At 47.3% G+C, this 24,502-nt stretch overlaps 3 protein-coding genes and 1 long non-coding RNA gene across 5 annotated transcripts; 2 read left to right on the top strand and 2 right to left on the bottom strand.

Moving 5' to 3' along the window:
* The first annotated feature begins 4,048 nt into the window (after window positions 1–4,048).
* On the top strand, window positions 4,049–5,646 carry LOC124311338 (nose resistant to fluoxetine protein 6-like). Its single transcript, XM_046775785.1, has 6 exons — window positions 4,049–4,122; window positions 4,191–4,571; window positions 4,635–4,773; window positions 4,837–5,032; window positions 5,100–5,369; window positions 5,426–5,646. The coding sequence occupies exons 2-6, from the start codon at window positions 4,321–4,323 to the stop codon at window positions 5,443–5,445; spliced, it is 876 nt and encodes a 291-aa protein (XP_046631741.1). The 5' UTR covers window positions 4,049–4,122; window positions 4,191–4,320; the 3' UTR covers window positions 5,446–5,646.
* On the bottom strand, window positions 5,534–8,702 carry LOC124310912 (verrucotoxin subunit beta-like). Its single transcript, XM_046775066.1, has 2 exons — window positions 8,563–8,702; window positions 5,534–8,479 (listed from the first exon to the last, which is right to left on the bottom strand). Exons 1-2 carry the CDS (start codon window positions 8,669–8,671, stop codon window positions 5,760–5,762), a joined length of 2,829 nt encoding a protein of 942 aa, XP_046631022.1. The 5' UTR covers window positions 8,672–8,702; the 3' UTR covers window positions 5,534–5,759.
* Window positions 8,703–9,066: 364 nt separating this feature from the next.
* LOC124310821 (protein crumbs-like) lies at window positions 9,067–24,483 on the bottom strand. Of its 2 annotated transcripts, none has more exons than XM_046774854.1 (16): window positions 23,770–24,483; window positions 18,469–18,699; window positions 17,874–18,249; window positions 17,319–17,802; window positions 17,081–17,234; window positions 16,289–17,003; window positions 15,967–16,191; window positions 15,582–15,896; window positions 14,135–15,513; window positions 13,389–14,075; window positions 13,037–13,315; window positions 12,535–12,728; window positions 11,492–12,469; window positions 11,080–11,413; window positions 10,696–11,016; window positions 9,067–10,626 (listed from the first exon to the last, which is right to left on the bottom strand). In XM_046774854.1, the coding sequence occupies exons 2-16, from the start codon at window positions 18,697–18,699 to the stop codon at window positions 10,276–10,278; spliced, it is 7,023 nt and encodes a 2,340-aa protein (XP_046630810.1). In that variant the 5' UTR covers window positions 23,770–24,483; the 3' UTR covers window positions 9,067–10,275. The 2 variants fall into 2 exon arrangements, with proteins under 2 accessions (XP_046630810.1, XP_046630811.1); XM_046774855.1 differs by lacking the exon at window positions 23,770–24,483 and adding an exon at window positions 18,787–19,048.
* On the top strand, window positions 21,693–22,315 carry LOC124311736. The gene is made up of 2 exons (XR_006910187.1): window positions 21,693–22,010; window positions 22,209–22,315. It is a non-coding gene; the product is annotated as an uncharacterized LOC124311736 (long non-coding RNA).
* Window positions 24,484–24,502: the final 19 nt, after the last annotated feature.

Here is a 24,502-nt window from a genome sequence, read left to right on the forward strand (position 1 = left end):
ATGGAGAGGTACAGGAGACTTCCCACAGCTTCCCTGAACGGTACTTCTTCTGTATGGACTTCATCGCCCTTTTTACTCAGACGATTTCCAGGTTCAGCAGGCAGCTTTCTAGGATTGCAATCAGACATGTGGAAGCGGTGAAGAATCCGTTTGATGTAGTCAGGTTGCGATACGTACAATGTCCTTGCTTGACGATCTCTTGTGATGGAGAGACCAACAAAATGATTAGCTGGGGTACAATGCATGTCAAAATACTTATTCAGATCTTCGATGACGGATTTGACTACATTGGCGTTGTTGCTGCAGACAAGACCATCGTCTACCCAGATGACGACTGCCAGGAATTCCCCTTGAAGATGGCGCAGATAGAGACAAGGATCGGAAATGCTTGGGAGAAGGCCAAATTTCTTAAGGAAAGTGTCGAACGTCTGGTTCCAAACTCGAGAAGCCTGTTTCAGGCCGTAAAGGCATTTGTGCAGGTGACATACAGAATCCTCCTGTCCAGATAAGATGAAGCCTTCCGGCTGTACCAGGTAGATTTCTTCATCCAGTTGGCCATAGAGGAAGGCAGTCTTCACGTCTAGTTGTGACATCTCCAGATCGTTGGCGGCGACAAAAGACAGGATCACTCGAAGGGTGTCGTACTTGACGACGGGTGAGAACGTCTCTTCATAGTCAATTCCATGACGTTGGGAAAAACCTTTTGCCACTAGCCGGGCCTTGTAGCGTGGTGGTGATCCTTTAACACCAGGTTTAATCGTGAATACCCAACGGGATCCAATGGGCGTACGACCAGGAGGTAGCTGTGAGATGGACCAAGTTTTGTTAACCATAAGTGAATTATACTCGTCCTCTATCGCGGCTTTCCATAAATGAGCATTGGGGCAAGCCATGGCGTCAGAGTAGCTGGTGGGCACGTACAGATCTTGAATCTCAGTTGTTGATTGCATAGATTGCCAGTGACGTCTGGGCTCACGAATGCGCAAAGGGTAGGGGGATACCCGCGTTATCCCTGAAGATATTGATGCGCTGTCGTCAATGATGGCTGGATCTGGATCGTATGACGGAACTAGAGTTGGGGCAACCACCCGTGTTGGCACATCTGATGAGGGGGGAGTGTGTGATGTTTCAGGTTGGGTATTTACATCGGATTCCCCTTCAGCCTGAGGCATTACACCTCCTTCTTCGTTGTTGTTAAAGGGCTGGATTTCTCTTGATGGTCTAAATAATACTTCAAAAGGATTAGCTTCTTCATGATTGGTTGGAATATCTGGGACGTCATGGAGTTGTTCATCAAAGATGACGTCTCGGCTTATCTTGATTCTTCTGCTGACTGGATCCCAGAATCTGTAGGCCTTTTGGGTGGGAGAATACCCAACAAAATAACATTTGAGGCTTTTGGAATCCAACTTCCTTCTCTCAGCTTTCGGGATATGGATGTAGGATATGGTCCCAAAGATCCGCAGGTGCGACACGTCCGGTTTCTCATGATGCCACATTTGGAATGGAGTTATAGGTGAAATGCTGTTGCTGACACGGTTCAACGTGTATACTGCATTGGCCACTGCTTCTCCCCAAAGCTCAAGGGGCAGATGTTTTGCATGTAGGAGGCACCGACAGGCTTCGACGACAGTCCGATTGGCCCTTTCAGACACACCATTTTGTTCCGGCGTGTGTGGGGCGGAGGTTTCAAGACGGATTCCTTTGCTGGAGAGCCAACTCTTGAATATGTGGCTGGTGAACTCTCCTCCATTGTCGGACCTAAGAGTGTGGATCAGCCGGCCAGTTTCGCTGCGTAGCATGCCCAAGTACTCCTTGAAGGTATCAGCTACTTCAGATTTCTTCTTCAGAAAGTAGACACAGCGCCATCCGCTGTAGTCGTCGGTGAAGAGTACGAAGAATCGTGATCCACCTGGTGTTACTACATGCATCGGGCCACATACGTCGGAGTGGATCAGCTGGCCGACTTCATTGGCCCTTGACCGACCGACTGGAAAAGGAGATCGCTGCATCTTTCCGCTCACACATCCGAGACATGGTTGTGTTGTTGTAGTGTCGTCAGTGCGGAGATTGAGGCCATTTACCACACCATTCCGGAACATCTTGGAGATTGTCTTGTGGCTGGTGTGTGCCAGACGCTGATGCCAGACTGCTATTGATGGGGGTGATGGTATCGCCAGGCAAGCTGAATCCTTAATTGAGTTGGCAGCAGAAAGTCTTGGGTGAATTGCCAGATGATATAGGCTCTCTCCTATGCGCTCGCCAACCATGATGACAGCTTGACCCTTTTCAAAGGTAACTCGTGTTTCTATAAAATGAACTGATAGGCCAACATTAGTTACTGCTGCGATCGATATCAAGTTTGTGCCTAAACCAGGTACGTATAGGACTTTTTCAATCGTGGCCGTCTGCTCCGCTCCATTGACCGTAACAAAGAAATCGATGTCTCCATAGCCGCATACGTGAAGATTGGATGAGCCAATCCCCTTTACACTCCAGCTGCCGGGTGATATTGCAGTGAATGTGGTAAAGAAAGCTTGCTGGTCGGTCATGTGCTGCGTCGCACCAGAGTCGGCGAACCAATCATCTAAGCAGCGACTGATGAAACACGTAGATGACAGATAGGCATTATCTGTGTTAGGTGCTTTCGTCTTCTCTTTCGTTTCGGGGGAGATATTCGCCATTGCTGCAGTAGAGTCTTCTTTTTCTTTGTTTCTTGCATCCGCTTCGTCTCGTTGTTTCTTACGACACACCTCGATGGTGTGTCCCGGGGTGTTGTTGCATCGATGGTAGGTGCAGACCTTTGCAGTGTACGGTTGATGTCTATTGTTGTTGTTGAATCGGCCGCCTCTTCTGAAACCTCGACCACGAAACGTGGGTGTAGAGTTTGGGTTGTTTGAGCGACTGTGAGATGGGAAGTTATGAGCAAAGAAAGCTGTGTCGTTCGCGTCTGGTTGACCTTTACTCCAACGCTTCGCCATCGTTTCCTCTTTAAGAAGGCGAGATGTCAGGAGTGCAATCGTCTTCTCTGTTGCAGGAACACTATCCCAGGCCGTGGTGAAGCTTCGATAACTTGGTGGCAGCGTGCAGATTATTTTCGTCATGATTTGGATTTCAGAAACGGGGGCTTCAACGTCTTGTAGCTGGGAAGCCATGGTCTCGATCTCAGTAATGTGTGTCATGATATCATGATCGGGTTGGAATTGGTATTCAAAAAACTTCTGCTGCAACACATGTTGATTCTCAACTGCATTTCTGAGGTGTTGTGCCGAAATGCGCATCCACATCTCGTGGGCAGTATTGCAGTTGACCAATGCTCGTTGTTGTTGAGTCTCAATTGTAGCAACTAGATAGTTTCTGGCCAAGATGTCTCTTTCTTGCCAACGAGCTCTTACTTCAGCATTTGTGACTACACGATCTGCATTGAGGGTCTGTGGAACAATATAAATAATTATCATCTGTGAGAGTGTACAAAGATAAACATTTTGTACAACGTACCTCAGCAGGAAGTCTTTCTTGTCCATTTACAATCTTAACCAACTGGTGTTGTTCGAGTAACAACCAGCAGCCAAACTTCCATAGAGGAAAGTTTTGTCCGTTAAATTTTGCTATGTGGCTTACTTCTCTCAGTGTCGACATCTTGTGAAATTTCAGAGGTTAGAACGTTCTGGGCCCATAACCTGTTGAGAATATACAAGGTTATTCGAGTCACATGAGGCATCCGTATTAACTAATACAGGGTACAAAGTTCCAATGTGTGGAACATACATAAGTGACACATTATAACAATGAGAAAACTCACCAGAATCGAATAAGCACAATACGGGTGTGTGCAGTTTCCAAATAGTTTATTTGGAACAGAAAAAGAAAATGAGAGTTTTAAATTGACACGAGACTGTAGCGTCGTTACCAGTTGACAGACAGAGAGAGAGGGAGAGGAGGTGCTAAACAGCAACCACAAGTAAGGAACCTTCACTAGAATATAGGCCGGTGGGTAATGGCAGATCCATCTAGCGGTGTGAGTTTGCACCCAAAAACAACAGCATTTACCAAATTACGGCAATTAGATCAGAATAACGGAGTTTTCAATCTCAAGCGATTTTATCTCCACCGCTACATCAGGTATCGAACGAGTGCCACACTAATTCACATTTTGTGCTATCATACTAATTGAAAAATGATGAATTAAGACTTACCCCAGTGTATGCAGCTTTAGTGGCGTTCATTTCGACACTGTATCCGTACGTGGGAACTGGTCCTGACTGGAATTTTGTGGTACAGAAGAGCAAAGCTTTAAGAAAATCCTGGTGGGCCAACTTGATGTACATCAATAACTATGTGAAACCAGTAAGAAACTGGTGGACAAATCCTGAAATGCCTTCACAAGAGACTTGGTATCTTGCCTGCGACATGCAAATGTTCTTGATCAGTCCGCTCTTCATTTATCCAATTTGGCGCTGGAAGAGGGCCGGAATCATTTGGGCAGCGTTCAGCCTTTTAGTTATGTTGGGAATCTCCACGATTGTTTTTGTTGTTCATGATCTACCGGCAACAATCTTTTGGTTCAGACCGTAAATTTTCTGCAAATATTTTATGAAGGAAATAAGCATTTAACAATTTGTTTAATTGATTAGATCTGACGTTAAAAAAATTGATGTCTACGCGGATAAACATTACTCGGAAACATTTGCACGGATGCCTCCATACCTGATAGGAATTCTAGTAGGGTGGCTACTCTACAAGAACAAGGATAAAACAATCCACATCAATAAAGTATTTAACTCGAAATTATTTTAAGAATTACAACGGGTGTCTAACGATACCCTTCATTGACAGTTTTTGGTAGCTGCAGGTTGGATCATAGCTACACTATTGGGATTAATTGTAACTTACGGAATGTTTCCTTATCTGGATGAGGCCACAGTTCCAGTCATCGACCCGTTTATTCGGGTTTCCTACGGAGTTTTGAATCACTCGGCTTGGGCGATTACCATCGGTTGGATCATATTCGCCTGCACTCACGGATATGGAGGTTGGATTTATTCTTTGTGGTGCTGCAAAAATATTTTACCAACCACGCTCTAACTGTGTCTGAACAGGTTTCGTCCACCGATTCCTGTCTTGGAAATTGTTCATTCCGTTAAGCCGGTTGAGCTATTCGGTTTACTTGACTCACCTCATTTACACGTTTGCTTACATATCTCACCTGCGCAAGCCTTACTACTTTACTGAAATTTCTGGAGCTATGAATTTTGCCGGCATTTTGGTGATCTCGTTCCTTTTGGCGTTTGTCGTTTCTGTCGCCGTGGAAATGCCGTTCGTCAATTTGGATAAACTTCTTTTCGCAGGCGATTCCAAGTCTCTACAAAGTAAGCAGAATGGTCTCTTTAATTATTTACAATAAAAAAGAGGAAACTTTTTTTAGAAGGAAAGAAAAAAACATAAGAGCTCATCGGGTTGCAGCGCCGTAAACAATCTGGACGTACATCGAAGATCTAGAAATTCAACATTTAGAATTGGAGAGAATATATTGTAGATAATGCTGATATATTTCGAATATCACAGTGGTACATCACCCCACATACTTTAAAAGACGGACGCCAAAATAATAGCACCGATTCCATTTCATTTAACACTATTCCAAATTGAAATGACTGAATGGTTTTCGATACATGTAATAATAATAAAATGTGATGTGTGTTATCAAAAGCGCTTACTTGTTTCTGGTTTTAAATTCGAACATTTCAGTGCAGCCAAAATTAATAAAAAATTTCGGATAAATTAACAGTCGTAATTGACATCATCTGCGGGTCCATTTTAAGCTGCTCTTCGACGTCCCAAAAATCTCGAAAATAATTCCGAGGAATTTCGCAACACGGCACCTTGTGGTACACTTTGGCTATTTCTTTGTTGTAAGTGGCGAAAATATATTCTCGGAGAGGCAAACCTTCGTTGATCAGAGGTTCCTTCCACCCAGGAAAAACCTTAGCAAAGTCTCTGAAGTGGTATAGCTCGTCGCCGTTCAAGTAAAATGATCGATTGAGTGCGTAGCGCTGACTGCAAGTTGTGGGTATCAACGAATTAGGTATTTGTTCGGGTAAATTTCTGAGCCCGTCGGGATCCCCACGGTACGTGACTCCGACGATTCCGGCTGGTTGATGAATGGCGTTGTGCGGAGTGATCCTGGTGTCATGATTGGTCGCCTCGATGCACAGCGCCTTGCAAATGGGACAGCATGCATCACAACGTGGACGAGCCGACTCGCCGAATTTCGAAAATGGCGAGGATTTCATGTATTCAATGACTTTTCGGCTGAACGTGGTGTAATCGACAACATAAGTGGTGCAGCCTTTCCGTTCGAAGTTTTCTAACGAATTCTCGATATCCAAGTTGATTGGACGACGTTGTTTGTCCAAGACTTTGATCAATTCACAAGACCAGATTTCGTTGAATGACACATCTCCTTTGCTATTCAAGTCGTCGTATTCCCCACTGCAATCGATTTGGAATGCTGATTCTAGTGCAGCTGAGTTGGAGAGACCACATTGGGAAAACTTGATTCGCAACTGGTCCACAAATTTCTGAGCTCTCGTGACGTTGACGTCTGCTGAAGGATCAGTCGCTAAGGCCGCTTTTTGAATGGCCCGTTTCAAAGTGTTGACGAAAGCATTCCACGCCTCATCAACGTTTTTCACTGTCTTAGCGATTAGTTTCTCAAGCACTTTTTTGTAAAACTCTTTCGGAGAACCAATCAGATGCACAATTTTCGGGATGATCTCCTGGTTCCATTTTGCAGACTTCAGCCATTCGGCAAGGCGAACATCCATGTAGTTGTGCATGAATCTGGCGTCGTGCAACCACCTTTCGCGCTTGATTTCACTGCACGTTTTTTCAATCATCTCCTGGATGAAGGCTTCCGTGACAGTCGCCTTCAACACTTTGGCAATCCTGTTGGCGAACACCTGCATCTTCATCCAGGAGCTGAGAATTTGAACGGCATTTTTCCGGATCAAGATTCCTCTCCGGTAAGCGAAAATGGACGACCCAGTGGAGCACGTCTCGTCGTTCACATCGGGGGCTGTCAATGCGAAAGCGACGCTTTTGTCGTCCATTTTGGATTTGATGAAAGCCGTGAAATTCAAGGCTTCGTGCTCCATTTGCTCAACTACCTGGTGGTCTCTGTACCATCGTGACGTGTTGCTTTCATCCTCGATTTCATCCGCATCAAAAGTTGGATTTTCCAGGTGTGCAAGAAGAGTGTCTGGTCGTGCCAAAGAAGTGAAGACAAAGTGGAATGTCTCTCGCACAGTGCAAGTGGCCATTTGCTCACGCTGCAACGCTTCGCTGGGAAAGATAAGAATTCGCTCTCGATGCAGTTTTTCGGCGCTAAGTTGATCTCGAAACCTTTTGACCATGCAGAGTTCTTCGTGTTTTTCTTTGAGCCACAAGCCAAGGCGACGGGGATTGAATGGGAATTGCTGGTTATAGAAACGATTCAACAGCTGACCCAAAGAGGCGACGTCATCAAAGCCGCTGCGGATATTGATGAGCATATCTCTCAATTTCGCCTTCAAGTCGGCGCGAAACGCATCGAAAAGTTGTTGGAAGACTCGCAGTTTCTCGAATAGAGGACTCAGTTCTGCCACGAGTTGATTTTTGAGCAAGGTTTCGATTTCATCTTCCATATCATCATAGTCTTCCATCAGTCGAACGCATCTGGACGCCACGGTGTTGCTGATTTCTTGTCGGAGTCTCGGCACACATTCGACTCCTGACAGGTTCACCAACGGGAAGAGGGAAACGAGACAAGGGATACCAAGTGGTTCGTTTTCAATAGATTTGGCCATCGACCGGGATAAGATTTCACGAAATTGGCTGGCAAATACAAGAGTTTCTCTGTAGGTAGTTGGGGTAGCAACATTCTCTGGAAGTATGAAATCGCCTTCGAAATGGCACTCGACAATCTCCGGACTGTCGATGTTTGGATCGTCCAACAGCGTTTTCCCTAGCAGTGCATTGACTACATTACTGGCACATGCAGTCAAATGGCCATCGATTGTTTGTTTAACTTGTGCTGGGTGGATGCGTTTCCGGAAGGTGAAGGTGGACTCGGATCCGTACTGAATTTTCGTGATGACGTGGGTGGCCGAATCGCTGTACCCTGCCCTTGTGCTGATATCCACATAACGAGCTTTGCCTTTGGACAATTGCTCGGTGGTCAGCGATTTGACTACAGTGTAGTGATGGCATCGAACGTGAACGACTGATTCAAGCAGAGTTTTTGGTTTTCTTTTAAGGAAATTGGCTGGTCCTTTGAGGTCGATCAAGCCTGAAAGGATGCTGATTTGAAGTGAGCCTCCCACCTCGAGCCTTTTCAGTTTCTCACTCAGTTTGTCCGAAGCAATTACTGTACAATGAGTCTGGGTGTTGTGGGTGACATCTGGTTTCTTCAAATCATTTTGCTTCCACAGGGAGAACTCTGAAAGATGTTGTGTACAAATTAAGAGTTAAATTGATGAGGGTCAGTCAACAGTCTGACGATATATCCTCATTTCATAATACCTGTTGGCACGACTTCATCAGTGTGGGCGTCATAAAGGGTTCCCAACTTAAAATTATTGCAGCCAAAAGCATGCAAATGTAAAATCCTTTTACTAATATCAGCCGACATTTCTTTCGATAAACAACACCAAGAATCAGCAAACAGATGGTTTTGATGAAATATTGTTTCGAGTTTTGATTAATGGGAAAAAATGGGGCGAAAGAAGGGCTAAGCGAAGCCGCTTCTGACCAGAATCATGATTCACGAATTTTGGTAATTGGCGGGGAATTCGGAAATTGTTTTGATTGAAATGATTATGTCTTTGCGCATCTGTTACACATCCAACATACCAGATATTGAAATTGCTAAGATTTTTCTTTCTATTACTCATTTCTGACGAACCGCGAGAGTTCCAAATTAAGCTAAACATCCAAAGCAATTGGCCCACCCATCGAAACTTGTGCAGAGCCATTAATGGCTCTGACCTGTGTGTCTGCCGGATGGAGATCTAAAAAAAGAGAATGTACAAAGAAAAAAGTGTATATACGATCAGAGCACAAAATGAAAACTCGGGGGCGGATTCGGGTTATGCTGTAAAAACAATTGAGGAGAGAGGGGGAGTAACTTTTACATGAGGGGGCTTAGTAGGCTGGTACATACAATTCAATAAAGAGACAAGAAACAAATCAATGAAACACGGCAGACCCAAATTAAATCAGTCTGCCACATTTTCAAATTTAAAACTAAAAAAAAAAAAAAAAATACCCAAAATAAATGAAAAGAATTAACTTATAAAAATTGGGTTTTTTTAATGCTAATAAAAAAAGGCCATTTTCTTTCCATTGTTTCCAAATTCAAAAGAAAAAGACAATTATAAAATCGGGGCGGGACGCGGACGGAATCGGGCTAATAAGGGTTTGCTTCTTTTATGGACGTTGAGAGTGTGGAGACGTTCACGCTCTGACGCCCAAATAGACGCACACACACACACATAAAAAAGACACACACACAAAATAATTTGGAATGCAAATTTTCAATAAGAAGAGAGGGGAGGGAAAGTAGTATATCTATGTATAACATTGGGATCATCGAGAAACAGGATCTGCTCTGTACATAAAAATGTTTTCCAATCGGGAGAAAAAGGCGGAGAGAGCGAAACATTTAACGAGCGACAACCGTTCAAGTTGTAACACCCAAAAATTGTTATTGCCTCGACAAATTGTTGGGTTGGGGGGAAAGGTGATTAGAATCATCTTGTGGACGGGATTAAGTCGATAGGGGATGTAAAATTGTTTTCTTTAAAAGAAAATGGAAATCAGAGAGAGAGAGAGCGATCACCTTATTGAATTGTTTTTTTGAAAAAAAATAGGAGATCGAAACTCGTCATCTTTTCAAAATTGATTCAAAGAGATAAAATGTACAACGCGTTATTACAATCGATTCAAAAGAAAAACAAAAAAAAAAGGCACCAAGGTCTCGATATTATAGTCGGGGAATTTTTTTTTTGTCTTTTTTTGTTACTATTTTCTTGTAAAAATTGTTGTTTTTTTATTTTTTAGTTTTAGTATAAGTATATACCCATCACATCGATTGCATGATCCGCTTCGGCAAAAGGCACACACTGACACATTTTCTTTTCCTTTCCTTCCTTTTTCAATCGAGTTGTTTAGTAAAAATAAAAATAAGGTCAATCTGCCGATCAATTATTTTGTTGTTTTTTCGGTAAATTATTTTTAAATGAGCCGCTCTTCCGGCGGCGGTTTCATGACTTGTCCCATTTCGACCCGCGGACTAAACATTTCCTGCCGGGACGGACTGTAAGTGCCTCGAGTGGCCCGTTTGTTGCGGGCCATCATGACGAAAACGACGAAACCGACAAGGGCGATCAGCAAAAGAGCGGCCACGATCGGCACGATGATGGCCACCAACTTCAAATTGGGTTCCAGTTGGGAAACGCTTTGCATGGAGCAGTCGAATCCTTCGTAGCCCTCGGAACAGGAGCAGCGGTAGATGGGCAGACTCGTCAATTTGTCCAGGTCGTCACAGTACGACGTGCATTTGGCTCCGTTGTAGCAAACCGATTCCTGTCCATCCAGTCAAAAGTTAAAATTGTTGAATTAACGGTCATGGGAAAAATTTTAATTCGAAATTACGTTGGCATTCAAGGGGACGATTCTGCAGGGATCCTTGCGGTCGCAGTGACGTCCGCAATCGTCTTCGCTCTCGCACAAGCAGCTGTAACTGCCCGGCGAATTGAGACAACGGCCTCGGACGCAGGGATCGTCACGACGGCACTCGTCCACGTCCACTTCGCAGAGGTATCCTTCGTATCCGGTCGACGTGCAGTCGCAGGTGAAATTGTTGACGCCGTCGATGCAACGCCCTCCGTTCAGACACGGACGCTGGGCGCATTCGTTGATGTCGATTTCGCAATTGTCGCCAGTGAATCCTTCGTCGCACTCACAAATGTAGCCCTGCGCATAAATTTCCATTTAATTTTCAATCAATAGAAATAAAAATAAAAAGAATAAACTTACGGGTTCGAATGAGACGCCAGTGCAGAAGGCGCCGTTGCGGCACGGGTCAAGGACCGAGCAATAATTGATGGGATTCTCACAGTTTACACCGTCGAAGCCGAACGGGCAGTGGCAAGTGTAGTTGTTGGCCAGCAGAGTCACCAGGTCGAACAGGTCGGAGCAGTTGGCGCTGTTGAGGCACGGCTCGTTGGCGCAAGTGACCACCCGCGGCTTCTCGCAATCGACGCCGACGAAATCTTCGGTGCAATTGCAAAAGTAGCGGCCGATCAAATTGTCGCACGTCCCGTTGTTCTGGCACGGGTCCGGCTCGCACTCGTTGATGTCCTCGTCACACCTGAAAGGCACAAAATGAAAAATGAAAAGTCAATTGCGGACTTTGTCAAAAGAAAATGAAAAACAGAAATCGACGTACAGCCATCCAGTCCATCCGGCTCGACACTGGCAAGTGTAGTTGGCCACTCCGTCCAGGCAGTCGCCATTGACGCAGAGGTGGTCGACGCACTCGTCAATGTTGACCTGGCAGAGGTCACCTTGGTAGCCGGCCAGGCAGTCGCACGTGTAATTGGCCAGCGGATCCAAACATTTGGCGCCGTTCTGGCACTCGTGGTCGTAGCACAATCGGCACTCGAGCTCCAAATTATCCAGCTGGGAAGTGCTAATGGGCCGGAATTTTCGAGCCGATGGGTCGCTCAACAGGTCCGAAGTGGAGAAGAAGGGCAGCAGCAATCCGCCGACGCGGAATTCGTTCAAACAGCCGCGATAAGGCACCGAATCGGGGAGAATTAACATAACGGCCGGTCCCGTTGGCGTCGGTTGTTCGGCGTTTTCTTCGTTCTGCTCGTCGGGCAAGATGGTCGTTTCATCCGGCACTTGTCTCTCCACCAAAGAATGGACAGTCACCGTCTCCACGCCACTTCCGCCCAAGATAATTTGGCCTTCGGGCGCCACCAATTCGGCCAGCGAGAAATTGCCGGGCAAATTGAGCGAAACCGAATGCCACGATCCGTCCAGAGCCTCCGGCAGGTCATAGAGACTTTCGTTGACGACCAGTCCGCTCTTGGCGATCCAGCGGATGACGACGCCACGACCCTCAATGTCCAGCCGCATGAACCTGACGTGAGCGCTGGCCTCGTTCTGGATCGTCAAAACGGTTCCGCCTTGTTTGGATCGGAACGAGAACTCGACCGTCTGGTGGAGTCCCGTCGACGATCCATCGATCCCGAGACTCGTGTACTCGACGGTGCTGTTGACTCCGTTAAAGGTGGCGCTGGACAGACACTCGTAGCCGTCGTTCAGGTTATGGCACTGACCGCCAACTGGGCACTGATGAATGGCGCAAAATTCCAGCTCGGCGCACGTTTTCCCTTTGAATCCCGGCGGGCAGATGCACCTTTATGAAGAAAACGATCACGATTAAAGGACATTGATAAACCAACAAAAATGACAAATACTGACTGGAAATCGTTCCAGGTGATGGTGCAGTTGCCACCGTTGAAACAGGGATCCGTACGGCAATTGTTGTCGGACACAACGCCCTGGAGGACTTGGCCGGTTCGTTCCACCGTTCCCAGCGAGTCGGGTAATTCGTTGCGACTGGGCACCTCCAGCGGGAAAATTTCCACGATCCTCGTTATGTTGCCACTCTTGATCTAATCAACGTTCAACATCCAAATATTTTTTAAAATCAAAATCACAACCCAGTTTAAGCTAGAAAAGCTAAAAGCTACGTAACAAACTAAACAGAGTTTAACTAAATGAAACAAACAAGCTCCTGGAACTGGAAGGCTAGCGGGGGGCGAAATACCGACGATACCGAAACTACAACGGCCGTCCAGTGTGTTTTGTTTTGTTTTACCTTGAAACAAACCTTCCTGTATCCATCCTCATCCAGCTTGTTTTCAGTTTGCGTTAGTTGATTATCATCGAAATTGATTAATTGTTGAAACGGAGACAATACCTGGATGTCTTGTAAGATGCCTTTAAAGTTGCGACCCTCCAGCACGTTGTTGTTGTTGTTGAGCTGGACCGAGATGCCGATCGGCTGCTGCTGTCCCGACGCCAATTGAGAAGAGATCGACGTCGGCAAAGTCGTTTGGCGACGCTTCAGTCGGGCAGAGGGCGGCAGACCGCCCAGGAAGAGAACCTGGGCTTGAAGGGGCCGGAAGGAGGTCAACGAATCGTTCAGGTACACCGTCCCGTTGATTTTAACTCGCAATTGAAGTCGATCCCGGATAACCTTTTTTGGATTCAAATCGATTCAATTCCATTTTCCATTTGATTTGAAATGTCAAATTATTAAAATGTTTTACCTGGACGAGATGACTGTTGCCGTCGTTGATGGGCGGTGAGCTGGCGGCTGGGAAAATCAATTCGCCGTCTCCCAAGTCGACGACGACCAGCAAACGACCGCCCTGCAACTCTGCGGCCACGTAACTGGGCCCGCCAGAATCGGCCGGCGGAGTGCCCAGGTAAAAGATGAGACCGGTGGGCTCGCGAGTCCTGACGAAAAGGGAAATGTCCATCGAGTTGGACAGGGCCAGCCGCTCCTGGGGAGTGATGGACACGGAGACCAAACTGGACGTAGCGTTCTCGTGGCCGAAAGTGGCCGCCGTGTAGCTGAACTGGCAAGTGTCTCCCAGGAAGGGCCGCTGGCACGAGCAGTTAAAGAAGGTCCACAAATCGTTGCAGGTCCCGTCGTTCTGGCACGGGTTGGGCCGGCAGTGGTCGGTGCGCGGGCAGCCCATTTCGACGCCCATTCCAGGCAAGTGCAGCATGTTCTGGCTGTTTGCCGTTGATCCAGGCTCGATGCCCGAAGGACTGGGACTGGGAATGACCCACTGGCCGTTGACGACAACGTTCTCCATGCAGCCGATAAAGAACGGCAATCCCTGGGCCAAAATGCGCAGGAACGAAGTGGCGCCGCCCAAGACCGTCATCCCGAAACTCGTTTCCGTCGAGTTGATGGATTCCACCGGATTGATGGGGTACAAGGCCTCCTGTAGAAACCAAAATAGTCAATTTCAAATGCGCAAAGTAACAAAAAAACAAAACGTACCAATTGATTAACGGCCAAGTGCAGGTGGGTGAAATTAAAGCGGACGCGGACCGATTGCCATTCGGCGTCGTTGAGATTCGAGCCCAGGAAGACGCCCTCCCATTTGTTGAGGAGACTCGAGTGAAGGTTGAGCTGGCCGTTGAGCAGTTCCAGCCGGTAGTAGGTCTGCCCCTGTCCGACGGCCAGGAGTCCTTTGGGCAACGTGGTGCGGAAGCGGAAGCTCAGGTCGTATCCTTCCTCGCGGTTGGTCTGGACGGGCATGAAGGAGGATCCGTTGAAGGACATGGTGGTGGCGTGCTGGCAGAGCTGGCCGTGGAAGCCGAATGGGCACTGGCACGTGAACTTGTGGATCGTTTCGTCCTCGAGGTAAGGAGCGCAGGTGCCGCCGTGGAGACACGAGACGTCGATGCAGCCCAGGAGCTCAACCGAGCAGTTTTTGCCGCCGTAGTTGGACGGGCAGAGGCACTGGTAGTCGGCCACTCGGTCCGAGCAGGTGGCGCCGTTCTGGCACGGCTCGTATCGGCCGCACTCGTCGATTTCCAGCTCGCAGTCGTCTCCTTCGTAGCCGGGCAGACACTGGCACGTGTAATTGTTGATTCCGTCCAGGCAGGTGCCGAACTTGCAAGGCGACTGGCCGCGGGGCGAAGCGGCCGTGGCCAGGGCACATTCGTCGATGTTTATCTGGCAGTCGACGCCTTCAAAGCCGGGCAGACATCGGCAGAGGTAGCCGCCCGAAATGTTGTAGCTGAACGGCTCCGTTTCGCTGTAGAAGACCTGGCCAGGCTCGTAGAGGGTTCGGTTGGAGCGTTCCAGGCACTCGGCGTCGTTACGGCACGGCTGGGAGACGGGCTCGCACTCATTGACGTCCTGCTCGCAGTTCTTGCCTTCGTAGCCCGGGTGGCATTGGCACTGGTAGTCCTTGACCAGGTCGACGCACTGGGACCCGTGGACGCAGGGGGCGCTGAGGCAGTCGTCGACGTTGACCTCGCAGTGGAGTCCATGGAATCCCGTGTCGTTGCAGTCGCAGGCGTAGGAGTTGACGCCGTCCAGGCAGAGTCCGTCGTTGAGGCAAGGGCTGGACTGGCACTCGTCAATGTTGACCTCGCAGCGCGGTCCAGTGAATCCGGCCAGGCAGATGCAGTTGTAGGCGGCGATGCCGTCGATGCAGGTCCCGTTGTTTTGGCACGGGTTCGACTCGCACTCGTTGATGTTGACGTCGCAATCCTTGCCCGTGAATCCAGGAGCGCAGACGCACTCGTAGCCGTTGATCAAATTGTTGCACGTCCCGTTGTTCTGGCACGGGTGCGACAGACACTCGTCAAACTCCAAGTTGCAGTTGTCGCCCGAAAAGCCCGGCCGGCAATAGCACTGGTACGATCCTGATTTTATTTTTCCAATGAAAATGAAAATGAAATTGAATGAAATTAGATATTAGATGAGATCATACCGATGGTGTTTTGACAAATGCCGTAGACGCAAGGCTTAAGGACGGCGCACTCGTCAATGTCCTCGGAGCAGTTGCGACCAGTGAAGCCGGGCGGGCAAGAGCAGGTGTAGTTGCCGATGCCATCGACGCACGAGCCACCGTTCTGGCACGGGTTGGCCACGCAGTCGTTGATGTTCTCCGTGCAGAGGTGGCCGGTGAATCCGACCGGACAGCGGCACTCGTAGCCGTTGACCAAATCGAAACATTGTTTCCCGTCCACGCACTGGACAGAGAAACACTCGTCAATGTTGTTCTCGCAGTACATTCCCTCGAATCCTGAAATTTGATTAAAAGTAAAACAATTAAAGTTTGGGTTGATTCGATTCACTGGGAAACATTCAAATACCTGGGAGGCATTCGCAGTAGAAATTGTGTTGGGGTCGAGTGGTGATGCAACTGGCGCCATTTTGGCACGGCAAAGTGGCACAGGCGTCGAATTCTTCCTCACAATGGCGGCCCATGAACTCGGCCGGACAGACGCAAGTGTAATTGGCCACCTGATCGACGCACGTGCCGTTATTGCGACACAAGTCGGGCAGACAGTCGTCCCGATTCACCTCGCAACGTTCGCCTTCAAAAGAAAAATAAAACAAAAACAAAATTTTTAGAAAATCATTTCGCCCAAATTGGATTAGAAAAATAAAACGGGCGGGGGTGTATCGTCGTACCCGAAAATCCGTTGGGACATTGGCACTGGAAGGCGTTCAGTTGGTTGAGGCACGTGCCGTTGTTGAGGCACGGACTGTCGGCGCACTCGTCAATGTCGACGTCACAGTGGCGGCCCGTCCAGCCCGGCTCGCAGACGCATCGGTAGTCGCCCACCAGGTCCGTGCAGGTCGTCGAGTGGATTCCGCACAGCGTCGTCGGCAATTGGCACTCGTCCACGTCCGTCTGGCAGTCCCGCCCTTCGAATCCGGACGGGCAGAGACAGGTGTAATTGGCCAGGCCGTCGACGCACGTGGCGCCGTTGAGACAAGGGCGGAGATCCTCGCACTCGTTGATCTCCTCGCCACAATCCAATCCGCCGAATCCCGTGCCGGCGCACGTGCACTGGAAGCCGTTGACCAGGTCGGCGCAGGTCCCGTTGTTCCGGCAAGGATTCGACAGGCAATCGTCGATGTTGACGCAGGGAGTTCCGGCGAATCCGTCGAGACAGAGGCACTCGTGCGTGTCCGGCCCAGGGGTGTCGACGCAACGCGAATGGGCTGGGCACGTGACGTTGGCGCAGTCGTTGACTTCCGTCTCGCAACGCGGGCCGCTGAAACCCGGAAGGCACAGACATTCGATTCCGCTTTGGATGCTGCTGCTGCAGATTCCGTCGTTGAGGCACGAGTCCGGCTCGCAAACGGTGGCCGACAGCACGGCCGGATCGTCTCCCAACATCTTGGTTCATTCAAAATTGGTTCAAATTCAATTGGTTTCCGTTGGGTGATGATGAAATGATGAGACTGGAAACTTACCCTGGAGGCCATTTCCAGTTGGCATTCGTTGCCGCTGAATCCGGCGGCGCACTGGCAAACGTAACTGCCGAATCGGTCGAAACAGGTTCCGCCATTTTGGCAAGTGTCCAGCAGGCAGTGATTGATCTTGGTTTCGCACCTTTCCCCCTGGTACCTGGAAAACACACAACAAAACAAAGAAAAAAGTTAAAGTTTGATTTGAAATAATTTGGAAATAATCGAACAGAAAAACCGGTACCCGTTGCAGGTGCAGGTGAAATTGTTGATTCCGTCCAGGCAAGTGCCGCCGTTGAGGCACATGGACGGATGGAGACAGTCGTCCGTGTTGTCTGAGCACCTGGGGCCGCTGAATCCCGCCGGGCAGAGGCAGAGAACCTCGCCGTTGGTTGGCTGGAAGCAGGTCCCTCCGTTGAGACACGACTGGGTCTCGCCGGAGCACCTGGGCAGATCCATCGCGTTCTCGCAGAGCGAGCCGGTGAAGTTGGGTGGGCAAATGCACGACGTCCCGTTGCCGGTGGGATGCTCGTGACACGATCCGCCGTTGAGGCACGAGAATTCCGGACGCTGGCAGAGCGATCCCAGGTCGTGCTGGCAGCGGTCGCCGATGTACCGCAACGAGCAGCGGCACTGGAATCCTTGGTCGTTGCCGCTGGACGGCGAGCATTTGCCGAAATTGCGGCACGGGCGAGTCCAGCAAGGATCCGTCGTCGCGTTGCTGCAAACTGCCAATCACATCCGCAATTTAATTTGAAACTAAATTAAAAATTTGATAAGAAATTTAAAAGGGACCAACCGTCGGGTCCTAGTGGAATGGGACAGGAGACTCGTAAATGTTGGTCGATGGACGTCAGGGGGAACGAGGGTCCTTGCAGGAGACATCCGGTGAATCCGGAGCCGACAGTCATGGCTTTAGCCTCGGCATCGTCGCGACGGAAGAGGGTCGAGCGCTGGACGAAACTGGCATTGACCACTGGCGTCCAGTCGCCATCCAGTCGAATTTGGAGGAAATCCTCGTGGAAGCGGAGGTCGACGTCGTGCCAGCGGTTGTCGGCCAGGTCGAATCCGGCCTCGGTCGTAAACTCGTTGGCGTCGGCCGAGAGACTCAGACTCAGTCGGCCGCCTTGATTGGCCGGCAGCAGAGACAACGTCATCCGATCGTTGCCCATTACCTGTTTTTTTATTTATTTTTCGTTCAAGAAAAGAATGGAATAAAAAGAAGACAGTTACTTCCAATTGATCCATCGACTGTACAGTTTCGGGTTTGTGGCGACGGGCGACCGCAAAAACGCCAACAAGAAGAGGACGACGAACATAATGGCCGGTGGACCACAACGTCTCGACAGCGCCAAAGGGGGGAAATAAAACGAACGGGCAAAAGTTCAACGCACCTGGGACAAAATGGTGCCGGTGGATGGCGATCCGCAAGTTCGGAAACTGAATCCCAGGTGATACAACTGGGCAGACGTCGGTGGGAAGGTGACGCTGGTGACGACGCTCTCCTGCGTTCCGTTGAAATACGCCTCTTGGCCAGAGACGACGGACGCAACGACAATCACGACCGTCACCACCACGGCTAATCGCCACGATCCTGGACCCGTGTACATCATGTGGCCAACCATCTGTAAAAATTAAATTCAATTAGATAAAAAGAACTGGAAATTTCGAGTTACATCAAATGTCGTGTGGTGATGGCAGTTGTTGTGTACCTGGACAACGAGAAACAGACGGGCATAAGCGTCGAACCGAAATGTTTAGGGGAGAAAAAGGGGGGCAAACATAATCAGGAGGGAATACGCCCGCAGCACAATAGAAAGGCAATCCACCTTGAGAGTTAATAATGGCGGCAGGTGTTGAAAGACTCACGAATAAATTTTTATTTCAAAGCGACTCGTTTGTCGACAAAACAAACGCCACAGTAGTTGCCAGGGCAACGGGAAAACAACAAACTCTCGGCCAACTCATCGGAGCAGCCACTCTAGTCTGGTTGGGTTCCAGCTCTGGTCCCGGCCCCTATATGACTCTCTCTCTCTCGAGTGCTTGTTGCAACAAAAAAGCTAAAACAAGTTGAGGTAGATCAATATGACGCGGAATCACAAAAGCACAGATTTCGGGGCCATTTCGTAATCGGATAGGCTCTTGAAACGGCTTGAAATAATGGCGGTGGCGGCGGGATCGCATTTCAACATGTCAAACTTCTCTCTCTGTTTCTCTCGTTTTTGACACGAACCATTTTTGTTTTTCCCACTCCACCCACCTCCAACTTCTCCAGATGAAGAAACAACTTTCCAGGCAGAAATTTCAAACGCGCATCTGTGGGTTGACACAATGGCGAAAAAACAACAATTCGACACTCGAGCATGGTCGAGCATGTCTCAACTTTAGTTTTTTTTTTAAAGAAAGTTGTCTTTGGTTTTCTTTTTTATTGAAATTTTGGTATTTTTGCTTTAGGTCAAATTTATTTTTGTGCAAGTTTGTCTTGCGGATGAACTAGGTGAATCGCAATCAGCGGGGGAGGTACACGACGGAAGTGGTTTTTCAAATCTTCTAAATAAAGAAAAATGCACCGTTGTCGTCCATCATTGCGCAGCACAGCTAACGGGAATTCTACCAATTGTTCTCCCCTTCTCTTTCATCCTCAATTTTCAAACCGAACCTTTTTCTTGTGTTGTTGGTGCTGGCCTTTTTCGTGTAGAGAAATGACATTAACCTTCTTTTTGTGGCACAAGAGTTGGTGGGGACTTTGCTGGTTATTCGAACCGCAGGATTCAAATGTCGGATACGGAAAACCTGTGAACTTTTACACATTTTTTTTTAGCGAAAAAACTTTTGACTAACAAATTGGGTGGGTCCAGTATAATAAAAAGAACGAACGATCAGCTGTGACCCGGTGTCGAATTTCTCAGCACACAGTACCGGGTCATCCGACACTTTCGGCTTAAAACAATTAAAAACGAATAGAAATTCTTTTTCTTTTAATGAACGTCACGTACTAGTGACTGCTGGCTCGACAGAATTCTGACAGGTGGGAAAGTTTCAAACAATTTTTCTAGATTTAAAAAAGAAAAGACTGTGATCATTTCAAGGCGATTAAAAAATCATTTCGAAACTTGTGAAGATTTTCAATGAGATATTCAAAACGGAACAAGAACCGGAATTCCTCCCATTTTTCGCACAATCTTTTTCTTTTTTTTTTTACTAAAAGAGGTAAGGTATTATGTAGGTTATTTGGTCAGTCTTTTCTCTTCTCGTTACAATCTTTTCGCCTTGATGACTATACGGCGTAGACGAGATTCGAAAGTGAACCGACCGGCCCGGGAGATATCCGCCCCCGAGGCGGATTACTTTTTTTTTCCGTTCACGGACTTTCCCTCTCGACATCTCCGTCACGAAATCGTCTCCGACATCTGCTGCTGCTCATTTTCCCGTCTGATATCCACATCCATCGTTTTAACAACTCGAGAGAGAGAGAGAAAACCTGACGTGAAGAAATGCTCAAGAAAGAAAAGTCCCGCTCATTTTGAACGCGTGAGAGCCAACATGAACAACAACAATGCGAACCAGCGTTCGCAGAGCTTGTATAGGACGAGTTCACGGCACACACCGCAATGTCGTCGTCTTGAAATAATAATAATAACAAGAAAAAAGGGGCCAATTAAACTTGGACCGTTATAGAGTCCCGGCACGATGACTGAGCTACGTGGTAGTGCAACAACAACAACACACCAAACGATAAATGGCTGTCTATACTCGTAAACCTCAAACAGTCAATTCTTTTTGGCATCAATTTAAAAATGCTCCGGTCATGCAACGAATTATGTCTACCGCGCTCAATTGAACTTTTTTTTTTTTTAAGTTTTCTTTTAGCCAAGGTCTATTTCGTTCGCTCTTTTCTGTGTGTTGGAATATACAATGTCGGTCGCTTTCGGCATAGATATCGGTACCGTGACCAGAAAATAAACCGTCGCTTTACAGTTTACACCCAACAAAAACAACGATCAATGCCATGCAGTCAGTCAGCCGTGAAATAATGACAACTGGAAATGAGAAAAACAAAATCCAGTTTTTAAAAATTGAAGGGAGTCGCCGTCCGAAATGTCAAATGAAGACGATCGTCATTCGTTAGTAGGAAATGACATCAACCGGTTTTTCCACCATGAATTGCTCTTTGCCTTGTTATTTACTTGAATTTGTTTTCCTGCTGTTGTCGTCCTTTTTTATTTCTTTTGATTCGTATGTAGCCTACGTACCTTCACAAAACGGAAGGACAAGTTTTATAAGTTTATTACTCCCCACACTGCGCATCCTTTTTCCTTATCAAAATTCGACGTTTCATCCCTTCTCTCTGTATTTTTTATTATCTTTTGATGACTGGAATGACAAAACAGTCGGGCGAAAAATTCCGGCTCAGACTAAACCTCTTTCGCTTCATAAATCCCTTCTTTAAATCTTCAAGTTCTTCACAAAAATTTTGTCGAGTAAGAAAAGGTAAAAAATATAAAAAAGGAATTTCCGGTATTATAATAATTCTCGTGACACGATGAGATCGTTCCACCGTGAAAAAAAACTAGCGAGGAATGTCGTAATGGGCTACTAATGTACTGTCGCAACCCGTTCTTCTTTTGTTCCGACAATATGGACGACCAGCGTGCGATCTTGAATACAAAAATGGTCGATTTGTCATCGACAGTATTTTCAATGAGAAATATGACCAAGTGGGAAGATAATTTTTGAAAACATTAAGATTCTCTGGACTAGAGTGGAATGTCATGGCCTTTTTGTGTTTTCATTTGCATACAATCAAGATCTCGCCTTAATCCTAGCCTGCAAATGCTGATCACCTTTGTTGTGGATCATAAGCTAAAGCAGCTACAGATATTATAGTCAACACAAACATGGCAATATGAAAGCACAATGTAAACACACTCTCAAGGTATGTATGATTCATGTTTGCATGTGGTGCATCACTCAAATGGCCTGACTCCCCACCAAGTTGGCAACCAGATTTTCAGGAATGAATCATTCCAACACAGCTCTTTAAGATTGTGCAGCAAATGGACCGTGCAAAAAGCACCAGTTTACAACTTGTTATTATTTCTACTGTGGCATAATTGATTCTTTCCCGTTTCAGGTTTATATTCAAAACGAGAAGGAGTAGTTGACAGAATTCCAGGAGAGAATCTAATCTTCCCACAGAGCGAAAGCTGTCCCAACAAGAACTTCTTTTCGATTGGAAGAGGAACTGGCCAGTGCAGCTTTTTCTACGTTTCCCCCCACCGACTCTTAGGCGTATAAAAGACAAAGGTCCTTGTACAGTAGTGCCAGGTACAACAAGTCACCGAAGGTCTTGCCCACACAACAAAACACACCTGCTTCCGCCACTCGTCATCTCCACCCTCCATCTCTTAACTCATTTGGCCGTCGCCGGATGCACGTTGAAGGGTGGCCGGGCCGGTGGTGGTTGGGGGGCACTTGATACAATAGTTGATGATGGAATAATACGTGGGAGAGGAAGAAGAAAAGAAAGAGAAATGTGCGAGCTAACAATACGAGAGCGTGACGAATAACGACGATGGAATAATTATCTCGAATTCATTTTCTTCCCCCCTATTCTTTATAGAAATTTTCGTTTCCTTATTTTTAGAAAAAGGAGAAGCCGTTGGAAAAAATTGCTCCTGGGATCTGAACCGAGCGGCGGTTTGAATAATTCAAACGCCCACCTCTACCAGCAGCAGCACGACCGCTTCGTTCTCTTTTCAAATCAGAAAAAAGAACCTCGATAATGTCAAGGATATGTGAGTCACGAGACCGGTCGTGGAACGCGTATTTTCAAATTGCAAAGATAAAAATCTGTTGGTCCCTATTACACATTGAGTATATAATCGCATTGTCTCGATTTAGCCTCTCTTTTCCTTTCTAATTAATAACAAACCAATTAAATAGTTCTTTTGTTATGAAATTCGAGATTTCCATTTTTTGAGTTCTTCTTCTTCTTCGGCTTTCTCTTTCCTTTCGTTCTCATATCAACTGCTGAAAAATCCTGGTGGCGTCGTTTGCGCCGTGGGGGGGAAAACGAGATTTCCCACGCCCAAGGTTTTGAACCCAACCCGGTAACACCGCAGCCCGAAAGAGGCCCGTAAGAGATTCAAATAGGTAGGGCCGGGAGGGTGGAAAAAAGGGTCATCCTCTCTCTCTCTCTCTCTCTCTCCCACTCTGTTGGCCACCAAAGGCTACGCAAACCAAAGTGGATGGAAGAAGAAGAAAGAAGAAGAAAGAGAGAACAGGTATGAAAACGGACGCCCTCTGGCCAGAAAGCCCTTATAAAGGTTACAACAACGAAAGTATCGAAGGGCCGGGAAGACCCTCAGGTGAGTTTCGACTCTCTAAGGTTTGCCCATTTTTTCTTCCCCAACTTCCTCCCCTCGTTCCAGTGGGAGAGAGAGACTCTTGTCACACAAAAAGTTTTTTCTGGGGAGGATCAAATCAACATTGGCGAAAGGAGAAAAACAGGTAGACAACACAAAAGAGAGAAATGTGAAGCCCCACTCCCCCGCCGCTTAGTTCTCCCAACTTCCGCCAACTCATTTCCAAAGAACACATTCCAAACCGATTTCTCATCACACACACACATGTTCTCTACTAGGAGCTTGATAATGTAATCAACAAAAGTATTATCGCCGATAATCGTTTACCTGTCTCTTTTTCCTGTGTGTAGGTAAAGAAAACCCAGTCAAATCCCTTTTGTGTGTTTCAGTTTTTTGGCGGCACAGGTGAGTCGAAGCCGTTGAGGAATGCCACAAGGTGCCCAGCTCGTATCTTTTTCTTCGCTCCGACGGCCAAAGAGGGTGGGGAAAAAACTCTGAGGCCTTGAAAAACAACCAAGAGTTTGATAGCGAGAGTCTACACACACACACACACACACACTGGTTAAAAAAAGAGGGGGTAGGGAACACCGCCCAACAACTTTTTGGTCGAAACACACACACAACTGTTTTATTTTTCTTGCCTTCTCACAGTAATGACGAAAACATTTCACTTCTTTTCCAACGATCCTGATTCGGTTGGTCCTTGTTGAAAAATGTGTGTCGACGAAATTTTTGTTTTTTAAAAACTCAGGTAAAATTCACTACAATTTTAAAATTTTAAAAATGTCCGTCAAGAGTGTGTAAATATTAAAGTTTGCCTTTCGGTTAGGTGAGGCGAACGTGATTTGCACACGTCCAGTCTAGCTGACAGCCTCGGCCCGTTTACAGCCACCTGAGGGAGAACAGACTCACAGGTAGGCACCACCACTTTTTGGTTTTACCTGCCGCCATCTTTGTTTGTGTTTTCACCGCCAGATGGCAGCACAAACAGGTGGCAATTTTGGCCGTTCAAAAGTCGGCACGATCTTGAACTTTTGTGTTCGCATTTATTCAACCGACT

The sequence above is a fragment of the Daphnia pulicaria genome, chromosome 8 (genome assembly GCF_021234035.1).
Source record: "Daphnia pulicaria isolate SC F1-1A chromosome 8, SC_F0-13Bv2, whole genome shotgun sequence".
NCBI lineage: Eukaryota > Metazoa > Arthropoda > Branchiopoda > Diplostraca > Daphniidae > Daphnia > Daphnia pulicaria.